This window comes from Labeo rohita, chromosome 16 (assembly GCF_022985175.1).
Source record: "Labeo rohita strain BAU-BD-2019 chromosome 16, IGBB_LRoh.1.0, whole genome shotgun sequence".
Lineage (NCBI taxonomy): Eukaryota > Metazoa > Chordata > Actinopteri > Cypriniformes > Cyprinidae > Labeo > Labeo rohita.
In genome coordinates, this window is record NC_066884.1 from 21727320 (window position 1) to 21750375 (window position 23056).

General features: G+C 37.4%; 1 protein-coding gene across 3 annotated transcripts in view; it reads left to right on the forward strand.

Moving 5' to 3' along the window:
- The first annotated feature begins 1412 nt into the window (after positions 1 to 1412).
- The window catches only part of ddr1 (discoidin domain receptor tyrosine kinase 1), a 50484-nt gene continuing 28840 nt past the window's right edge, over positions 1413 to 23056 (forward strand). For all 3 annotated transcript variants that reach the window (XM_051130750.1, XM_051130752.1, XM_051130751.1), the window contains exons 1-2: positions 1413 to 1796; positions 21215 to 21367. In XM_051130750.1, coding sequence (XP_050986707.1) covers positions 21271 to 21367 — 97 coding nt within the window. In that variant the 5' untranslated portion in view covers positions 1413 to 1796; positions 21215 to 21270. The remainder of the gene's footprint in view (positions 1797 to 21214; positions 21368 to 23056) is intronic.

Below are 23056 nucleotides of genomic sequence, written 5' to 3' on the forward strand. Positions count from 1 at the left end.
GATATCCTTACTATCTTTCTGGGTCTTAAAAGTGGTAGTTGTGTTGTTGTGTTGTGTTCACCAAATGATTGGTGAAGTTCTGCATGTCACCAGAAAAAACGTCATTTTCACTGAAAGGTCTAGTTGTGACATTCTGATTAAATCAGGTGAAAACATTTTTAAAAAATATTAACATGCACATTAAGATCTATGACATGCATTTAGCAGCTAGATAAGAGTGAATTTTCTTTTCATGCCAACTTTGCAAAGTGTGAGGGGAAAAAAAGAAGAAAAAACAAGCAGGGGATTTGGGTCAGAATCTTTAACCATTAAATCCGTGTTTGAGTTAAAGTTAATCATATTCAAAGTTAAACCAGGTCATGCACAATTGTTCATTCAGCGCAAATTGGACAAAAGAACAAGCTGCTTTCAAAGCAAAGTTTGAACTGGAACTCCTTCACTTCTAATTTTTTCCCTCTTTAAACACATTCTCTCCTTCAACACACCTTTGTTTCAGTTTCAAACCTGATGTTAAACGATATCTCCCTCTGTTTTTCTCAAATATGCTTCACTTCTCTGTGCAAATTCTTTCCGTGCCATAAAAAGCAATACCTTCACACACGCTCATGCTCATACACGATGCCTGCGGTCAATAGGCTTTGAGAAACAATATTGACTCGCTAGGTAGACTGCTGTTCTCTGGGTCCACTATTTACCTCAGTGTTACTGAATGACTGCCAGCAAGTTTCCAATTCCCATCTCCTTCCAATGAATGGGCAAGTAGCAACACATAGCTGTGGAATAGCTTTTTCACTCACCCACCCTTTTCTACCTGTCTTATTTACCTTTAATATCCCTTTTCACTGGCATTAAAGCACCACGCCCATTCAAAATCAGCACAGCGTTTTAAGTTTTTAACCTAAAGACTTTTCTTTTACCTTTTCATTCTTATTGCGTCTGAGCTCAGGTTTTAGTCTGTTAACACACTATCTTTACTGTCTTGCCTCAGGACATAATGGTATATTGCTGGGGTTTTACTCTGTAATAATGTCATCTTTTACCACTACAAAGAGTTGTTTTTCTAGACGCTAACTTCAAACTCTGTGGGGGAAAGCCAACAATATTAGAAATTCAGCCAATACGTGATTTACGGCGAACGCCGGAAAGGGTTAACAAGGTACACCCCGTTGTTTCCTTACTAGCAATATTAAATTTCATATTCCCCAAATCTCTCCGTTGCTGTAACCCTTTTTTTTAAGTCTCTCAGAGGTAAGCGTTGAGTATCATTTACAGCGGCGCTGCCAGGTCACGGGTTCCTTGCTTTACTCCCCCCGGATTGGTCAATTGCCTCATGAAATATTCAAAGAAGCACCTGATTGAGGGCTGCCATTGGACGCAGCTAGTGCAGTTATGTAAATGAGCACCTGGTCGTGTTTGCAAGCCCTGAGGGGAAGAGAAAGAGGTCTAAAAGCTAAGCGCTTATGAGCGCGCAGAGAGAGAAGCACTGATTGAGAAATAAATAAGGACGTCCGTGTCATTTGCGCTCATAGAGGAGTCGGATCTTACAGAACATTCCTACTTACAAACGTTTTCGAGCGTGGGACGTACAACTTGCCTTCTTTCAGAAACTTTCTGCCTTGGCTTTCTTGACTCGGTTTATTTATTTGTGCTTTTGTGGCTTTAAGCACAAAGTCATAAGACTGTGCCAGACTATATTTACCTAGTATATAAACAACCTGCCAAAGTCAACAACTCGGATTAAAAAGAAGCTCAGGCGACACATTTGAAGACGTTTTCGCGTTCTGACAGACTTCTAGGTAAGTGATTAGAAAATAACCGACTATTGCGTATAAGTGTAGTTCATTTATGATTAGCAAGCTGTCAGAGCTTACTTTTTACTGTGTCGTTTTTAGTAAATGCACTGTAGATAGGCTACTCGGATTGCGATTGTCAGTGTTTGTTCGACCGCCGCGTGGAACACATTTGGCTTTCCGTTAAACTCCATTCGTTTTAGACTGCGCTCAAATGTGTTAAGTCGTCGCGCAAGTAAACTTAACCGTCTCTGTCTCGTGCATGGCGGCCAAGAGTCTCGGTGTGTGTGTATATGTGAGGAGTTTGGACGTCTGCCACGGTACCGGGAATGCGCTCGGTCTGGTGCGGAGTCGTGCTGTTTGTTTGTGAAGTTGTTATTCACACCCGCTCGACGATATTTAAACGGTTCCTAGTTATGGTTATGAAACCTGGAACCAGGTTTAATGGCAACATTTATATGAACAAATACTGTGAAATGGCTTGAAAACTGCTGTGGGTCATTCTGGTGGTATATTTACCCACCTGTGGCCCCGGCATTACGCGTCAGTTAGTATTTATGGGCTACCGCAATCTTGCTTTTAACTGTAATTGCAGAGCAGTCTCAAAAACACGCTAAACTGACGAGTCATGGTGTTAAATCAGTAAGATTGATGCAAATTGCTTATCAGAGAGCTACTATGCAGTGATTTACGATTGCTCTTGGTGTTTGAACTTATTTACAGCTTGTAAATAACGGTTTACCGCACTAACCGATTTATTCACAATTGTTAAGTGAGCACATGTGTTTTACTTCTAGGATAGAGAAATTAAATAAACAACTTGCCTTTTTACACAGATATTATCTTTCAAACCAACAAATTGAATTTAAACAGCTCTGGTGATGTGCTATTATAACCAAACATGTAAAATATAGTCTACACTTTTATAGTTGACAGCTCCATGTAAATACCTTTCAAAGTAAAAGGTACATTGTTCACAGATGTTACTATTAGGATTAAAGAGGTAAGACAATAGTGGGTTTGTTTAAGCTTTCGTTAACAACCCCTCCAGGGTAGCATGTTTGAGTGGAAATGTGGCGTCCAATTGTAACAATAAGATCTGTCTGCACTTTATTGAAAAAGCCTCTCAACACAGTCCTTGCGAATCTAGAACAATAAATTCAATATGTGCCTTACACCAAATTGCTATACAGATTTTAGCAATTAGTTTAAGACCACCAGACAGTTGCAACATACTGTTCTGAGGATTTGCAAGTGTTTTACGTTCTGGCGAATTGGTGACTAATTAAAATTTGTACAAATTGATTCATACATTTTTGTATGATCTGCTAATGCCTCACTACCTTTGTAATTTTCCATACAAATCACATCATACAAATCAGTACGAAATTGCCAGCTCATACTTAAGTACTTAAGTTTTCTCATGAGATCTGAGCTGCGTTTCCCAAAAACATCATTAGCTAACTGTGGTCATAAGTTTCATTGAACTCTATTGGTGATTACGGAACTTGCAACCATAGCTGCTTTTGGGAAACGCACCACAGGTTGGTTTGTTCTGACCCTTGTGACCTCAGACCACCGCAAGACCCTGTGAATGGATCAGCGTCAGCAGAGCAACTTTAAACTGTGTGCTAGAAAGGACACCGCAGCCTTTCACATCACCTAAATTACCAACCACACAAAAAAATGTACTTGTAAATGGATTTTTGCCCTAAAAAGGAGAGTTAATTTTCTGATAAAGCAGAAAAGGAGCATTACTATGGTAACCATAGTAAAAGCGCCATGGGATTTCTTTCAGACCATGTCAGAATGTTTCCATCTGCTAGTAAAAATATTGTAAATATCAAATTTTATGGGGTTTATAGAAGGCTTCAATGGGTTTTGTATTTTCTGAACAGGAAAAAGAAAATGCAGTGTATGCGCAAAAGCAGTGAAGTGATGCTAATGAATGCACCATGAAGCCGAAAATTCACCCTCCCCCCTTTTCTATCTTCTCTTTCGCCTCTCTCTCTGTTTAAAATGGGTTTTGGAGACTTGTGAATAAAGACACAATGAGAAGTGCACTGAATTGTGCTGTGTCACCAAGGGAGGGGGCCAAGTGCCAAGAGTGGTACAGAGGAATGTATGTATGTATGTGGGGGTGTGTGTATAGGCAAACATATGCTCCGCAAACATCTCTGAGGAGGTTGAAAGCATTGATCAGGGCAGTGAGGGTTTCATTATGAGTTTGTTTGTGGAGAAATCACCAGAGAACTCTTCGCTGGGTCATTATCCCAGGGAGGTTTGGCTTTACTTGAATACAAAGAACTATCGCTTTTCCTTGCATTTCACATTATTCTTGATATGAGTGTGTCTGTGTGTGTGGTTGAGCTTAAAATGAATTGTTTTTCATGCATTTCTTAAACCGTTTTGTCTCCACACTCATATGTGTAAACAGCAGAGTAATCTCTGACTAGCGTGTGGTGGGTAATGATAGAGGGATTGAAAGAGAATTGAAAGAGAGAGGGAGAGACACGGGTGGCATACCGAGTGGAAATGTCCTCTCAGTTGGAACTAACATCAGACGGTCTTATTTCATCTATTAAATTGTCTTTTGACACACCCTATACTTCTCTCTTTCTCTCGCCCTCTCGCTCTCTCTTCAGTCCACATACTTTCAGTGCTGTAATTTATCCTCCTGAGCAATCTGTTTTACGTTGTATCGCATTCTGTTCACCTCCGGTCTTCCATCACTGTCTCCGTGCCATCCCATCTTGATGTTGCTGTAGCTGTAAATCATTTATCCATCCATTCATCCATCTCTTCATCTATCAGTTACACATCACTGTCTCTATCTTTAGTCTCTTTTGTCAGGTCCTTTAGAGTTCTTGTGTGTACATATACGTTTATTAAGGTCATAAAGGTCAATATACAACTAGTGCTGTTGATCGATTAAAAAAAAAAACCTAATTAATTGCAGTTTCTTTTTGAAATCAATCACGATTAATCCCATATAACATTAAAGTTTTGAAATATACTTTTATATTGCAGTAATTTCACATTCAATCTTCCAGTTAATGTAGAATTAACATACATTATATTTTATAATATTATTTTTTAATATATATTATTATAGTATTTTTTGACTAAAGGTTAGTATCACTGATACCAATATTACTAATTTCTCTAGGAAATTATTTTTTCCTAATACTTAACCATTGATTATAGCCATTTAACATTACTGTATAATTGAAATAGGCTTTCTATTTTAACATTTATTAGAGCAATTACTAAGCACAACTTCTAATTTAAGTCAACTTAAAACAATCTTCACATAAACCCATTATTTACCTGTGCCCTTCAGCAAGTGGAAAATATACAGAAATTAAATAAAGTTATCAAACACTAAATATTAAATAAAGATGAATCCTTAAAGCTACAAAAGTTATTGATTTCATCTTTTCTTTTGTTCTTTGAGTAATAGGCTTCACAGCAGCTGGGTTATTAGGTTATTTGGCTGCTATTACCTAAGAGCAACCGCTCCGAAATGATAACAGGTTGCAGGTTGGAGTGCGCATCTGAAGTCTCCCATTTGATGTGGTGGTAAAGACATTCTGCGACTAAATAAATACACTTCTTGTCGAGAGAAAAGAGGCAAAAGTAGCAGTTTTGAGTGGGGTGGCCAACCCTAGCCCCACTCCTGCGTTAAATATTTTTAACGCTGTTAAACTGGAAAAATGAATCTGTTATTTTGACAGCACTAATACAAACTAGGGCTGCCCCCTAATAGTTGACTAAGTTAGTCGACAAGAAGAGGCTTGGTCAACCAAAATTTTATTAGTCACTTAGTCGTGTTAGTGTGTTAGTTAGTGTGGAAGCTGAATGACAGATGGAGGCGCCGGTGCGGTCACTTGCACCGACATTTTTGTGTCATACAGATATAAGTAATACATCTTTAGAATCTGTAAAGACTACGTTTATTTGTGTGCACTCGCAATAACAACAAAACGTTGCGCTTTTGTAAAATAATGAAAGCAAACAGGATGTGCTTTGTGAACTTGAGCGCAAAACTTTGAAGCTCTGTGTATACTGTTGTGGCAAAATCAAACCGACTCTCACCAAAGTAAGAGACAAACTCAGTCAAATGTCTTTTATAAATTTATTCTTTGCAAAGAAGGTCAGACAGTCATACAGAAACACAGGTTACTGCAGAATGCAACCAAGAAGGGAGGGCTCACTTCAACTTATATCTCTTCCCTAGCCTTCAAGGTTACATCTCCTAAACGGCAGCTTTCCACACATAGTAAGAGTCAGATAAATACATTCTGCTATGTCATACTCCCAAGAATCAAATCTTTATATTTAGGGCCCTGAAACCCTTCTCTCATGTCATTCTTATAGCAGGTTTAAATAAAGCAGACCCTTACAAAATTTTCTATAAGCACACAGAGTAAAATGAATTTTTCTTTCACAATACTTGCCTTACAGACATGAAAAATGTATCTATAGAGAGTGAAATGTCTATTTTCAAGTGAACCAATTCAAATAGAAAACAAATATTCCCAGATTATGTAATCTGTATGAAACAGACACACAGATGACGAGTGTTGCCGGCTCCATCTCTTAAGACAAAAACAAAGAAAGCACTAGTTTATCAATAAATTATAAAAACGTTAATGCAGTCTCCTTGCTGTTTTTCCCTGAAACATTCATAATTATTATATTGGTGCACTGTGGTAAGCTTTATGAGTGCTTATTAGGCAATTAAAGGCTCATTATTATGATTTATATGGTTTATTAATAAACATGCAACTAATATGTGATTAATGCTTAAAATGAATGACTACTAGTCGAACAGAAGAATCTTTAGTCAAGGGCAGCCCTTGACTAACAGTTTATATTGAATATTCAAAAATGCATTAAATATGCAATTTATGTACCTGGAGGGCCACTGTCCTGTAGAGTTTAGCTCCAGCCCTAATTTAACACACCCAAACCAAGGTTAACCAAGGTCTTTAGACTCACTAGAAACATCTAGGCAAGTGTTTTGGACTGGGTTGAAGCAAAACTCTGCAGGGTATTGGCTGCAAACAATTGGACACCCTTACTGTGTATGTTCTCCAGACTTGCTCCCACTTACAGACAGTATTTCAACCTCAAGACAGTTTCAAGGTTGATGCTGCTGTAGATTCTGTTTTATTGATTCATCATGGTCTTCATTATTTGCTGTTCATGTATTTTATGATTCATGCATAGCCTGTCTGGTAAAGCCTGGATCATTGAAGAAATCAATGTTCATAGATCCTTGACCTCTGTGTATGTTACGTTCTGAAAACCTTCATGAATCACTCTTACATAAGGGTTCTGCTTTCATTAATGAAAGACTGACTTGAGGGGGGTAACCACAATACGAAACATCACAGCCAGATCTGCACACAGAAGTGCAGGGGCCACAAACTAAAGTATTATTCAGATCAATTTGTACTGGAAGAAATAATACATCATCCAACACCAAGTCAGCTAGATGTTTATCATGTAGTTTAAATGGTGAGGAAACAACTTATTAGCATGTCCTCTAGGTACATTTCTCAAATTTATGAACCTGAATGTAATATGAAAATGTGTTTGAACAGGTAGGATGGGTATGATTTGCATACAGGATGACTAGCAAACATACATAAACAATGTTTTTTACAACTGCTGCCAGGCTCATTTATCTCTCCAGTAATTACACATGGCTTCGAGCAAATGTAGGCAAGCTTTTGAAACTTGATCATGAAAACAGGAACATCCAACATCAAAGCTGCAGCTTCGGTAAGTGTTTTTTTTTTTTTTTTTTTTTTTTTTGCCTGAATCCCGACTGCCAAACGCTCTAGAGGAAAACAAGACCATGACAACTCTCACTTCTGCTTATTAAAAGTTTTCAGCATTTTTGTGCTTGTTTTCTTGAGTTTTTAGTAATCCTCCAGACGTCAGCTAGATATTGCACCAACACGCTTCTGTTTGCTCTGGCTTGAGATTTTTTTTCTGCTTTTGTGTGATATAAATGCTTCAAATCAGTCAAATCAAACACTCCAGATACATCTCGGCCTCTAAGCTTCTGAAAAAGATTTTGTGCAAGCACTCAGGCTAGTGTCATTTTGGGCATAAACCACAGTGCTGAGCTTTCTATTGCGCCTTTCTTTTGACCTGTTCCCATTTTCTTTCTTTTTTTTTAATTTTTATTATTTCACATTTGACTTCTTTTTGAAGATGCCATCCTTTCTTGTCTTTTCATCAGTTTTGAATTACTAATAACCCTCAATCTAAAGACTGTACTCATCTTTCATTCCTTTTTTTTCATTGTACTTCAAGGACCAAAGTCAAAGCGTTCTAACTTTTGTTGCACAAAAGAGCAATATCACACTTCTCACTTTTCTTCTTTTCTTCAGAACCTTCCTTCACTGCTCTTTGTGTTTATACATGTGCGTCAATAGACAGTTTTCTAGCTAATTTTTTTTTTTTTACTATGACAGAGCTGCATTTCATAACTAGTTTACTGGTTTACTAACCACCCACAATACAGTTTAACCAGTCTTTTTGTTGATAAGCAGTATGCTGTGAGTAGTTTCAGCACCTGAAAATATTAATTTAGAGCACCAAAAAGGAACTGGTTTTGGCCAGAATGGTTTCAGAGGGTTGACCCAAAATAGTTAGGCCCTGTGTAGTCTTGTGTAGCCAGACCTTCAGACTGACGGTCTGAATGGCCAAGGACCACCCAAACGGCTAAATGACTGACAGGTAAAGCAACCAATCACTTTTTGTTTTGTGCTGTGTCATGTTTAGGGGTGTGAAAATGTCCCCACAATACCAGACTGAAATGTGAAATTTTAGGACGCATTTTAAAAAGTACATATTTTACATACTTTTGAAAATCCAGCAATTAGTTGATCCTGATAAGTGCTCAGTGTTACAGTTGTAAGCATGATGGCATTCTTCTTCAATGAGGAGATTTGGTTCCACAGCATCTTGGTTTCCAGGTATAATGTTAAAGGTTTGCAAGCAAAGTTTTAGCTCAAAACACCCTAAGAATTTTTTTTATAGCTTGTTAAAATTGCCACTTTTAGGGTATGAGCCAAAATGTGCCTTTTTGTGTTTGTCCCTTTAAATGGAAATGAGCTTTTGCTTCCAGAGAAGAGGGCAGAGCATCAAGAGCTTACGCTCTGATAGACATTCCACTATTAGTACAAGCCTGTTATCTTTACAGAAAACAAAATCTGTTTAAAAGTCAATCCTCAGATTTTACTGTGCACAATTCATGCATGTTTATGAATTACACCGACGGGAACATGGCACAATTAAAAATAACTCATGGTGCCATCACGGGCTATTACAAACTTTATAAGCCACACTTGTGATTATGAGCTTGACAAATTCAAGTGGATGATTTCATTTTGCTTTCATATGCAGTTTTTAACAACCACTTTCCTATTCATGATCATTCGGGTAGCACACTAAGTCAGCATCAGTAAAAATAGGCAGAGACAATGGTAGCTTTAGCAACATTAGCCTTACAGAGTGCCAGGAAGCTCATTCAGAAAGGCAGTTTAGGAAACAAACATGTGACTTACGCTGTGTGGAGCTGACGTTTGCACGCAAAGCGTTGGTATTGATCCCTAAACATATAGTGGACTTTGCTGATTTTTTTTTTTTCTGGAACATTTCTTTTGTAAATGAAATTCAACCACAGTGTCCTCAGCAGTTAAGATAAAGTGAGTCTTGGAAACTCTTGTGTTGGTTGGTGCATCAGAAAACGCAACACTTGTAATGCCTGTTTGGCACTAATATTGTATATTTCCAGTAATGTTGTTGTTTCTGCTAAAAGGGCAGAGATCATCACAAATGGGTGGGAGGTTTTTCCCTATGATGACGTGTACGTAGGGAGAATCTGAAATTGCTTGTTCTGAGAGACTGTTCATGATACCTGGGATTATAAAAAATGAATGAGTGGATTTTTACCATTATAGGCTGATTGTTTTCACACACTGTGGCCACACAACTATGTTTAACCTTGACACACCCATCTTCTGGAAATCCTGTATATTTGAACCAGTCCGAAGATGACTTCGAAACTCTTGAAGTGTTTTGTGTGCCAAATGCATCGGACATTAAGCCAGTGGTCCGTGAACGTGACGTCTGGGCTAAAACTAGGCCGCCTGTCCACCAAAGCGTTTTTTTTCACAAGGCTAGCATGTTTTTTCATTTTTCAAAGAGAGCGCCATGAGCGTGACGAGGCGCTAAGTGTTTATTTATGTTTTTTGTGCTTAGAGTTTAAGAATGTGCAACTTACAATAGCAGCAGATGACAAGAAGAACAAGGGCCAGAGCTAGAAGTTTATATGTCAGTATTTTTATATTCACTTAAAAACTATCTGCAAAATCAGATACTAGTTACACTTCAGTGGGTCTTCCGTATCATAACAACCAAAGCGTCTCAACTGAAAAAAACACTGTTCCTCAGAAGTGCTCTCAAGCGCTCATAGCTAGGCATTGTCAGCTGACTAAAAATGTTTTTTTTGCTTTGTGTTGCATTTTGATTTTGTTAGCTTTTATTTCATGCACACAACTTGGATAAGCTACAGCAGGAAATCATATCAGTAGTGTGGATGCGCTTCATCAATAATGTACCAATTACCAGTGGTTGCTGTCGTTTTGTCTTGATGACATCTAAAAGAAAGCTATTTATATTTGCACATTTCATATAATCTTTGGGAATGATACTACCGTCACTTGGAAGTTACTTAATGGGGTCATCGGATGCAAAAATATTTAACTTTTTATTTTCTTTTTCACTTTTACATGTTTGAACATAATTGTGTGTTGGCAGTGTGTGTACACAACCACCCTATAATGATAAAAATCCACCAAGTGGTTAATCCCTATAATTAATATCCGCTTTTTCAAATCAAGCCATTTTCAGCTTCTTGGCTATGTGACGTCGCACAGATCAAGGCCGCTCCCATGATAGTTGATTGACACGGCCGTCTTACCTTACACAGTCCTCCACTGTGTCGATGCCGGAGCAGGGGAAGACAAGAATGTCTCCCAAGCGATTGAGGTGTTCTGTTGTTGGATGTAATAATGAACATACCAGTTGTCAATTACTCCCTACATCTAAGCCGCTAAAGACACAGATTAATGTTACTTTAGTTTTTGAAGGGAATGCGCCAATCGCCGATCTGCCTAAATACGCCAAAATCACACAAATCTTTTGTGATGCAGCTTTACCTACAGAAGAAGTGAGTGTAAGGGTTTTATATTAATATTAAATATTATGAATATTTGCAAATCGCCTTTCCTAATAATTTTCTAATTAGCAAGTTTTGCGGTTAAATGTGGCTAAAGTAAACATTACGGCTCACAAAGAGAGGGGGTAGGGTGAGCAGGGCTCATTAGTATTTGAAGGAATATGCAGCAAAACAGGTTGCTGTGAACAGAGCTGATTTGGATAAGGTAAAAAGGGTTTACACTACAATTGTTATAGACTTTTAATTAAGACTCGAAAGAATCATATCAACTTGTGGAAAATGGGCTTCTGATGACCCCTTTAATAAATATATCAGAAATAAAGGCAGAGTTGCAGTGGTTGAGGGAAGCTGCTGGAAAAGTTGTCACAGGAACGAGGTAAAACCACTAGCATGTCCTTGTCATGAATGACATGAGTAGATGAACAAGTTTCACCCAAGCTTTCATTTAAAATTGAATTTCAAAGTAATCATTTCATATAAAAGAGGTCAGATGTAGTTCATAGACAGTTTTAATAGAGCACGTTCTGCCATTTCATGGAATATTTCACCTCACATTTGAGTTTTCTCAGAAAACACATTTCTTTTTTATTAGCTCAAAGAAACTGAATAGGGTGATGTTCTCTGAATATCAGTGCATGGGAAAGTAGATTTGGCATCCTGTTCAAATGGCATGGGTGTATTGTGGGAACTGTCAGCTGTGAGTGTTTGATGGGGTGGTGAGGTGGATCAGGCAAGTGTAGAAATGCACCTGGTGGGTCGAGACCATATAATTTCTGCTGGGTGAGGTTTTCATGTAGATGAGGCTTTAATAATTTGCTTTAATAATTTGGCCTATCCCGGATAATTCCGGTAAAAAATTCTCCTCTCATAAAGTGACTAAGCCTTCCTGCCTTCCTTTTTTTGTTCTCTCTCCTGCTCATTTTTCTCTTGCTTGCTCTTTCGTTTGTCCTCTCTCTGACTCTTTTCCTGTTCATTGAATAAGTAATTCAGATTTCCTCTTCCTGTCAGCCGCAAATTCATAAGTTAACGGTCATCTTGGCAGGACTGCTGGAGGAACAGCTCATCCGCGCTACTGAGTCAGTGCGGGGACTGACGCACACCTGAGTCATGATTTGGCATGAAAATGGTGTCCAATTGTAAACACGACCCATCGTTCTTCAAAACACTGCCGCTGTTGGATAGCCAGCTTCAGAGGTGATGTGCTGTGTGGTCGGTCTCTTTGAGTTAAAGAATCATAGGTCACTTGGGTTCTGAGGAAATTCCATTTTATCTGATGTTTAAAGGGAAACATCAAAACAATGGAGCCGAGGACGCCGAGTCTCCTCAGTACGAGCATTACTCACCAATTCTTTCTCATGCCAGCGTGAGCGCACACATTCAGTCATTCTCCACAGATTTGGACGGAGTGGTTGGAAACTTTTCATCTGCCTGGCGGAGTCAGCGGGACTTGCGTATGAGCAATCACCAAGTCATTTAAACGCTTTGGACATTGTTTTACTCAATCAGTGTTGTATAACAACACTATGACATTGTTGTGGTGATGAAAAGAAAGCAAATCTATACTCTATATGATTTGTTGAACATTAAAAGTAGGATTTGTCAGAGACGTGGCCTAGCAGTTAGCATTAAGGGCATGTGGTATAAGTACAGGAAACCGAGGTTTGACTCCAAATTTCATTCTCCCTGAAAAATTTCTTTCACTTCTCTATTAGCTTTCTCTATTAAAAGTGGTAAATTACAAATAAAAATAGCTAGACATGACCTTTTGTTAAAGGATTAGTTCACTTCCAGAAAGAAATTGTCCTGATAATTTACTCACCCCCATGTCTTCCAAGATCTTCAGTTGAAAAGAAATGAAGGTTTTTGAGGAAAACATTCCAGAATTTTTCTCCATATAGTGGACTTCAATGGGGACCGATGGGTTGAAGGTCCAAATTGCAATTTCAATGCATCTTCAAAGGCCACTACATGATCCCAGCCAAGAAATAAAAGTCTTGTGTAGTGAAAAGGTTGTTCATTTTCTAAAAAATTAAATATTTATATTTATTTACTTTTTGACCACAAATGCTCATCTTGCACCAGCTTAACTTCATTGGAAAGGTCACATCTGACGTAGATGCAAGGAAAGTCAAATGGCCATTACAAAAATAAAGTAAAACAATGACGTTGGGCAATTTTGAAAATGTTGAAGTTGGAGGAGAAAGTTTTTCACCCTACCCTACGTTTTTGATCCAGAGTACTTACTCGGTAGCATTTGTGGTTAAAAAAAAGTATATACGTTGTTTTTTTTTTTTCTTTTTTTTTTTTTTTTTTTTAAATGACAGATCATTTCACTAGATAAAACCCTTCTTCCTTGGCTGGGGTCATGTAGAGCCCTTGAAAGCTGCTTTGAACCTGCAATTTGGTGCCATTGAAGTCTTCTATATGGAGAAAAATCCTGAAATGTTTTCCTCAAAAATCTTAATTTATTTTTAACTGAAAGAAAAAAAGACATGAATATCTTGATGACATGGGGGTGAGTAAATTATCAGGAAATTTGTATTCTGGAAGTGACCTAATCTTTTAAAGGTGTAATTCACGTCCAGAACAAGAATTTACAGATAATTTACTCACCCCGTTGTCATCCAAGATGTTCATGTCTTTCGTTCTTCATTCATAAAGAATTTATGGTTTTTGAGGAAAACATTTCAGGATTTCTCTCCGTATAGTGGACTTTAATGGTGCCCCTGAGTTTGATCTTCCAAAATGCAGTTTAAAAGGGCTATAAATGATCCCAGCCAAGGAAGAAGGGTCTTATCTAGCGAAACAATTAGTTATTTTTTAAAAAATTGCAATGTTTATACATTAACTGCAAATGCTCGTCTTAGTCTAGCTCTGCGTGAACTGTGTATTACTGTCACTACTTATGACAGGGTATGTTGAAAATCTCCCATCTCATTTCCTCCTCCAACTTCAAAATCATCCTACACTTTTTTGTAAAGACCATTTAATCTTCTTTGCATGTTCACTTTGTAAACACTGGGTCGGTACTTCTGCAGCGATGTAGGACTATTTTGAAGTTTGAGGAGAAAATGAGATGGGAGTTTTCTGACCTACCCTAACTGTCATAAACAGGAATATACATAGTTCACAGCTAGACCAAGACAAGCATTTGCATTCAAAGAGGTATATAAAAAGTATACAAAAAGTGTGTGTGTGTGTGTATGTATGTATATATATATTGATTGTTTAGAGCCCTTTGAAGCTTTTTTGAAAGTTCAAACTCGGGGAGCACCATAGATATCCATTACAAGGAGAGAAATCCTGAAATGTCCTCAAAAACCTGAATTTCTTTACCACTGAAGATGAACATCTTGGATGACAAGGAGGTGAGTACATTTTTGTTCTGGAAGTAAACTACTCCTTCAAGCTCTGCCATCCTTGGTTAAGACTGACACGGAAGAGAAGAAATTGTTGAATAAAGTTGTTATTTTTGTTTTCTTTGTGCACAAAAAGTATTCTCGTAGCTTCATAAAATTACGGTTGAACCACTGTCACATGGACTATTTTATTAATGTCCTTACTCTAGCTGTCTAGGGCTTGAACATTTTTTTTGTGCGGTTTACTAATTTTTTTGAGAACTTTGAGAATGTATTTGCCTTTAATTTTATGTTTGTCTCTGTCCCAGCCCATGGGGATTAAACTCATTGCAGATGGGGTCACGAAGGTGAAAGTCGGCAGTGATGATGTGTTGCGTGTATTGATGATGTGATATGTCATTTGCCCAGCGGTTGTGTCCTTAGGGTTATAGACTCAAAAACACACATACTGTTAGCATTTGTGAGATTTGCTTTATCAGCAGGTCTAATACTGACAGTTCTTGATGTGCCTGCATGTGTGTGAACTTGCTTGAGGCGAGTCTGTTAAAACTTTGTCAAGAAGGGTTTTGTTAAATGGAGCTGAACTGACAAATTTGCTGTGTGAAATTCCCTTGGGCAGAATCACACCCAGAGTGACCTCAGTGGTGTCAACCTGAGTTATGAGCCACATTGTTACTGTGCTGTTAATGTATAGGGGGTTGTGATTGACTTTTGATGTATGCGGTGAGTCATTTAAGTGTTTAAGATCTTCATCTGTTTGAACTCAGTACATCGGGGCGTCTTTCCAGACTGGTTCCTATATGGCTATATAATTATAACCACTGGGGAGGTTTAGCTCATTCACTCACTTCCAGCAGAGACATGAAGCTGATGGTGCTATATAGAAAACGTCTTTCTTTGCAGAACATGAAATGGAAGTTTATAGGGGAAATGAAAGATCAGATCAAACTTAACATATAAACTTGCGTTACCTTTGAATTTACACCAGAACTCATTTCCTGAGTTTTATATTTTTCATTTTTTTTCTCTTTTGCGCTCAGGGTCCAAAGTTATTTTTTGCTACAACTGCAAGCCAGAAATATTTTTACAGGCAGTGAAACTGCACATACACATTTCTGTACTAATGAAAATGGGATGATTTAGCAATTTTGCTTCATATTAGTGATAAACAGCGCAGGTCATTATGTCAGCCTCTGCATCATATCAAAGGCAAGTCAGTTCATTCAGTGGTCAAATTCGTAAATGGCCTGGAGAAAGTATTTCTAGCCATGCAAGTACAGCTCCCATCTATCTCTATGAGGAAATATATTTTAGGTTGGTTAAGCTAATGTGCATGAGCATTCTAGAGTAAACAATCACTCAATTGGATATTAACTGTAGGAAAAGACTTCCAGTCTTTTAGCTGCCATATTGAATGTTGCAGATGCTTGTGAAAAAGTAGTGTGCTTAACTGTATTGAATGTGCAATTGTAGTGTACTTCATACCTTAAAGTTTACTTGCGTATGATTTAAGTGTTATTTAAAAAATCTTACTTTTAAGGTACATTTTAAATTTAAGTTTATTTTAGTAGTCTTTTGACCTGCTTTAAAGACGAACACTGGTTTTGATCAGTTCACTAATGTACTAAAGCACATGTAAAGTACTAATTTTACCTAATGTTATTCAATATTATACAACAGTTCTTTCTGGTCCACGAATCTGATTGGTTGAGAGGAGTGCGATATTCTAGTGATTTCAGAACTCCAATCGTTTTACCGTTGGTATCACTCCGCTTGCAGTATTTCTCACAGTGAGTTACATGGTGGACACTATAATTTAACCATAATGTTGTAATCATCTGCTGTGAAAATAAAGCATAACTGGTGGCTGTTGCGTTCCCAAACGCGCGTTGAACTCACAGCGCATGCGACAAACGCGTTCACAGCGTTCACTGTGAACAGAGACGTTCTGATGCATGAGAAAACAACGGATCAGCTGATCGCCTGAACGAAGTGTGCAATTCGCTTTGAAACGCACTGCGAAAACAGGATAGATGAAGGGATGAAGCCATATTGTGTAAAGACCTTTTATGTTGGAATATTTTAAAGGGGTCATTGGATGCCCATTTTCCACAAGTTGATATGATTCTTTAGGGTCTTAATGAAAAGTTTATAATATACTTTGGTTAAAAATTCTCAATGGTTGTGTAAAACAACACCCTTTTTACCCTGTCAAAATGAGCTCTACAAAAATCATCCCATTCTGAGGGATTGTTCCTTTAAATGCAAATGAACTCTGCTCGCCCCGCGCCTCTCTTCTCTCTGTGGAGTGACGAGCTGTGCTCTGAGATATTGTTTACTTTAGCTGTGAAACTTGCTAATTAGCACATTATTAGGAAAGGTGATTACAGTGAAGCTGGATCACCAATGATTTGCATGAACATAGATGCATTTATGTAGATCGGGAGGCGCATTCCCTATCACAAACAAACGTAATCTACTGCATCTTCAGCGGCTCAGATGTCGGGAGTAAAAAATGACGACCACTATGTTCATTATTACATTCAGCAACACAACACCTCAATCGCTCAATCAGAGATATTCTTGTCTAATTTACATCCCTGCTCCGGCCTCGAAACAATGGCGATTGGACTGTTAAGACGCTCGTGTGACGCCACACCGACAGGCATCTGAGAACGGCTCGATTTGAAAAAGGGGATATTATTTTTACAGATTAATTAAAAACCACTGCATGGATTTTTATCATTATATGGTAGATTTGTACATACACTGCCAACACACATTAATGTTCAAACAACATGAAAAAGTGAACTTAGCATCCGATGACCCCTTTAAAGATTTACACTTTTTGCCGGGAAGACTTATATCGTTTCATATAATCATGTGACTACGTTAATATTGAGTTTTGTTATCACAATACCACGATGTTGATAATATCGTTACATACCTAGTCTTAAATGTACTAAATTGCAACTTCATTACGAATGTGTCATTAGAAATATATTTAAATACACAACATCTAGGGTTCAACAGATATTACATTAAACTTAAAGTATGTTTTAGTTTAACATAAATGCTGTTCAGTGTGTTCGGCAGTACATTTGAACCATATTTTAAAGAAAATACAAGTAATTGTGAATTACATTTAAAAATGTACATGTTGGGTCAAAAAGGCACTCTAAAGTTCAGATAATTGCATTTAATATACATTTCAACTATAAAACATATAATTAAGTATTCTTTTAAAAAGTATGCTACAGGGTACTTTTTTCATTAAGGTTTTAGTAAAATATAAATGTATGATTTGATTTGACAGACTGTCAGACTGTTGTTTTTAAAGTTTGACTTACATGAGGTAATGTTGCAGAATTTTATAAAGTTACCAGCCAACTGGCGATTAACTCTATTTTGTTTACCCGCCAAAGTCAATTTTTTGACTTTTGCGAGCATTGGCACTTGGCGAGTATTCATTTTGGACCGTAGTCTCAGTATTTTGTTCTCTCTCTCAATCATTTGGATTCGGTATATTGAAATTGTTGATAGGTTGCTAAGGTTACGCAACAACGATTGCACTTATTGTCAACAGACGTGAGAGCATTTGTAATGCCAACTGCAATAAAGTCACACTTGCATTACAATAGCAAATTATTTGGCGCACGGACTGATATTTCTCTCTCTCCCCCTTCCCTTCTGTTTTCCCTGGGTTTTGGAAACACTTGCAGCCTGTGTGTGTTGGCCACCGCCTGTCTCGAGCTCAGGACAGCTGCACTGGCTGCCACACTCGCTCGCTCACACACACACACAGACAGACAGTATGTTGAATATGACATGCGCACACACTAAAATGCAGTCCATTAAGCTGGGTCTATTACATGCATGCCTCGTCTACACCTCTTCCACACCTCCTTTCAGATTCTACTCTCTTCTACTCTCTTTGTCCTTGTGTCTGCACAGCTGTGCATCAGCTGTCTGTCTCTCTCACAGACCCCAGAACCAGCGCTGTCACTCTGCACAGGACAGCTGCCACCTCACACACACACTCACACTCACAAACCCCCATTCCATGCCTTTGTGGGATGCAAACACATATACAAACACAAATCACATATTTACAGAGACCTTGTTTTAATGGGGATGGAATAACAGAAATGCCAGACAATGCTGGAATAAGAGCATGTGTGACTTAAAAAAAAAATCTGTAGCCTATAAGTGTGTATACACCACTGTTCAGATGTTTTTTGGACTGTTTTTTTTTTTTTTTTTTTTTTTTTGAAAGTAGTCTTTTAATTTATTTCTGTGATGGTAAAGCTACATTTTCAGCATCATTACTCCAGTTTTCAATGTCACGTGATCCTTCAGAAATCATTCTAATATGTTTATTTGGTGTTCAAGAAACATTTTGTATTATCAATGTTGAAAACAGTTGTGCTGCGACTACTGTATATGTAATTAATGTAAAATGCTATTCTCTCTTTGCCTGATAATGCTTCTTTCCTATATTGAATTTGTCAGTTAAAAAAAAAAGAAGCCTAATATACAAACATAAACTTTTATATTCACAGAGACAAATGGAAAACATGGCATGCTGTGTAATTTCTTTTTCTAATGTGTTTTGATATATGTGGCTGTTGGAATGGCAGTATGTTGACTTTGGGAGAATTTCTAAGCTTGATGGGCCACCAGTGTAAATGAAATGATCTCTAGTGTTTATATCTATTCAGTCCAACTGACTTCATCAAACTAGTGGAGATTCCCCCTCATCACACATTATGACATCATAACTGAGATCATATTTCACCTCAAATTGTTTGGATAAAAATATAATAGTCATGACAGTACATTTCCACTATGAAATGTGGAAATCCAGTATGAATGGGATTTTAAATGCTACAAATGAATTTAGGTATTACAAAACGATAGTGTGCAATATGAAAAAACAGTGTTTAACAGTGTTATTAAAAGAATACATTTAACAGTGATAAATGTGTTAGTGTTTTAATGATTAACTTTTGTGAACATTTGATGATGGCAAATATAAGCTACAGCTGAGGTAAAAAGTTTACATACAACTTGCAGAATCTGCAAAATGTTAATTATTTTACCATAAGAGGGATCATGTTATTTTTTATTAAGTACTTACCTGAATAAGATATTTCACATAAAAGACGTTTACATATAGTCCACAAGAGAAAATAATAGTTGAATTTATAAAAATGATCCCGTTCTAAAGTTTACATACACTTGATTCTTAATACTGTGTTGTTACATGAATGATCCACAGCTGTGTTTTTTTGGTGTTTTTTGGCTGTTCATGAGTCCCTTGTTTGTCCTGAACAGTTAAACTGCCCACTGTTCTTCAGATTAAAAAAAAAAATCCTTCAGGTCCCACTTATTCTTTGGTTTTCCAGCATTTTTGTGTATTTGAAACCCTTTCAACAATGACTGTATGATTCTGAGATCCATCTTTTCACACTGAGGACAACTGAGGGGCTTATATGCAACTATTACAAAAGGGTCAAACACTCACTGATGCTCCAGAATGAAAAACGCTTCATTAAGAACCGGGGGGGGTGAAAACTTTTAAACAGAATGAAGATGTATTTTTCTTGCTTTGCCTAGATATCATATTTTTGTCATTTTGTACTGCCCTTTGGAAGATACAGAAGATACTTACATGTTTCCCAGAGGGCAAAATAAGTTACATTTACCCTGATATTCAAATTCAAAAAGTTTTCACCCCCTGGCTGTTCATGCATCGTTTTTCATTCTGAAGCATCAGCCTTCTGTAATAGTTGCATATGAGTCCCTCAGTTGTCCTCAGTGTGAAAAGATGGATCTCAAAATCATACAGTCATTGTTGGAAAGGGTTCAAATTTGTGGGACCTAAAGGTTTTTTTTTTTATCTGAAGAACAGTGGGCAGTTTAACTGTTCAGGACAAACAAGGGACTCATGAACAACTGTCACTAAAAAAACATCATTCAGGTAACAGCACAGTATTAAGAATCAAGCATATGTAAACTTTAGAAAAGGGTAATTTTTATAAATTTAACTATTATTTTCAGATCAGTACTAAATAAAAAAATAACATGCATTTTGCATAATCCCTCTTATTTTGGTAAAATAATTAACGTTTTGCAGATTCTGCAAGGTGTATGTAAACGTTTGATTTTAACTGTAAATGTGAAAATCTGGGAAATGAAAACTAAAAATGACTATCGAAAGGAAAACTAATATTGACTACCGATATTATTGCCTGATACAGTACCAATGTTTTGTGCATCCTTAGTACAATATGTGAAAATTTACTCTTATTTTTTTTTTAGGGGACATAGAATACCCATTTTGGTGCATGTCTCTTTAAATGATAATAAGCTACTGCTCACTCCGCCCCTCTCGTCCTTTTTTTGTGTATTCAGTGGCGCGTTACCATCAAAAACTAAACAAATCCACTGCAGTGGCTTAGTGCCTCTGATGTCGGGAGAAAATGAAGACTCTTAAGTTCACATTTACATCCAACTACAAAACACCTGCATTGTTTACGAGACATTGTTGTCGCTACAGCTGCTCGAGCATGGAGTGTACAACTGGCTGAGGGCGGAAATATGCTAATACAGGACAGTCCGTCAGCGTTTGTAGGCGAGTCTTGAGCAGTGTGACATCATACTGCTTAGAAAATCCAAACACTTGCTAAATGAGACTGTTTAGGTGTTTTATGTGCAAACACCATGTAAAAGTGAATTTTGCGTCCAAACTCCCCTTTAAGTAAATGTAACTGACTCTTTCTCTCTCTCTTCCTCAGGTATGTCTGTAGAAGATAATTCAACTCTGGCCAGGTAACCAGGTGTCATTGTTGCTATGGCAACACGGATGCTGCCGTTGTTGCCTGCCTTCCTCACTGTCCTCCTCGTTTCCTGGACAGCGGCCCAGGACGTGGATTGGCATTTTGACTCTGGTAAGAACGCCAGGTGTTCTGATCGCGTTCTGCTCCTGTCATACATCACAGCTAGTGGGAGAAACACCCTTTCTTAGTTTATTTAACTGTGGTTTTGCGGTCCGACCCTGAGGATGTGTGGGTCCTCCCAAAGTCCTAAAGTCAGATTTCCTTTAGAATCAGTCTTCTCTCCTGTCTTTAATCTCTTCCAGTCCACTTCTTCTTTTTTGTGTTTGTTGGGGTTTCTAATGTGTTTTTAATGCCTGCGAAATGTTTCTGTGGTCATTAGAAGTCATTATATTCAGCCCCAGTCCCTGAATGAAAGCTTATGATCCATGTGTATGCAGTGTTTTTCTCCATGACCGGTTACTGATAGTTAATCAAGTAATAAGCTGGAACGTCTGCAGGAATAGCTTGCCAGAGACTGAGAGGGAAAAGGAGGGGAGACGTGAGGAGAGATAGTGAGGGGAATTCATTAAAAAAGAATTGATACTGACAGACTAAGTACATTTATGTGCAGTTATAAATTAGGTAAAGCAGATTTTAGTCTGAGAATACGTGGCACAATTCTCACATAACACAGTACATTGTCTTTTAGAGATTGTGCACGTGAAGAGGCCATTTGTAGTTTAATAAACATGTATGCATGCACTTATAGCTTGGCATTGTTGGTATTATGGTCTGTTTATCCAATGTTTTGCTGGCCGATTCACTAATTGAAGTTCATGTAACTCATTTAAATAATTGCATCACTATTTCTGCACATTTAGCATCTGGTTGAACTGCATTGCAGGTGGCTAATGAATATGACACTTTTTTTGCTGTAATGCTAAGTGCAAAAAGTAGCTTAATTGCTTAGTGCATGAGTCTTCAGACAAACTTTATAAAAGGACTCTCAGAAATGATGGTCTCCATGTTAAAATATAAATGCAGCAATATAATTTCATGTAAAAGGCTGATTTTATATTGTCTGTAAAAACTATCGAGCATCATATTCGATGCAAACATATTGCGTTAAATCCAAAGCAAATTACATCAAATTAATTTTTTTTTAAATGTACACACTCCAATTCGAAAGTTTAGGGTCAGTAAGATTTTTGAAAGACGTCTCTTATACTTACCAGATATGGAAGCCCAATATTTTTTATACTTACCAGGTATGGAAGCCCAAATTATTGTGACAGTTAATCTCATAATTCTGCCTTATTTTACTTAGAATTGCATTATACAAACTCACAATTCTGGCCTTTTTTTCTCTAAATTTTGAGATATAAACCCATAATTGCGAGTTATAAAGTCAAAATTGTGAGATATAAACTCACAATTCTTACTTTTTTCACAGAGTTGTGTGATTTTTCTGTAATAGTTCCATAAGAGTCCCTCAGTTGTCCTCAGTGTGAAAAGATGGATCTCAAAACCATACAGTCATTGTTGGAAATTGTTCGATTTATTTATTTTTTTTTTTATTATTATTTTTTAATCTGAAGAACAGTGGGCAGTTTAACTGTTCAGGACAAACAATGGACTTGTTTATAAACTATAAACGTACGATTGCGAGTTATAAAGTCAGAATTGTGAGATATAAATTTACAATTTATACATTTTTCACAGAATTGCGTGATATGAAGTCACAATTCTTACTTTTTTCTCAGAATTAAGAGATGCAAACTTACTAATTTTTTGTCTCAGAATTACGTGATATAAACTCAC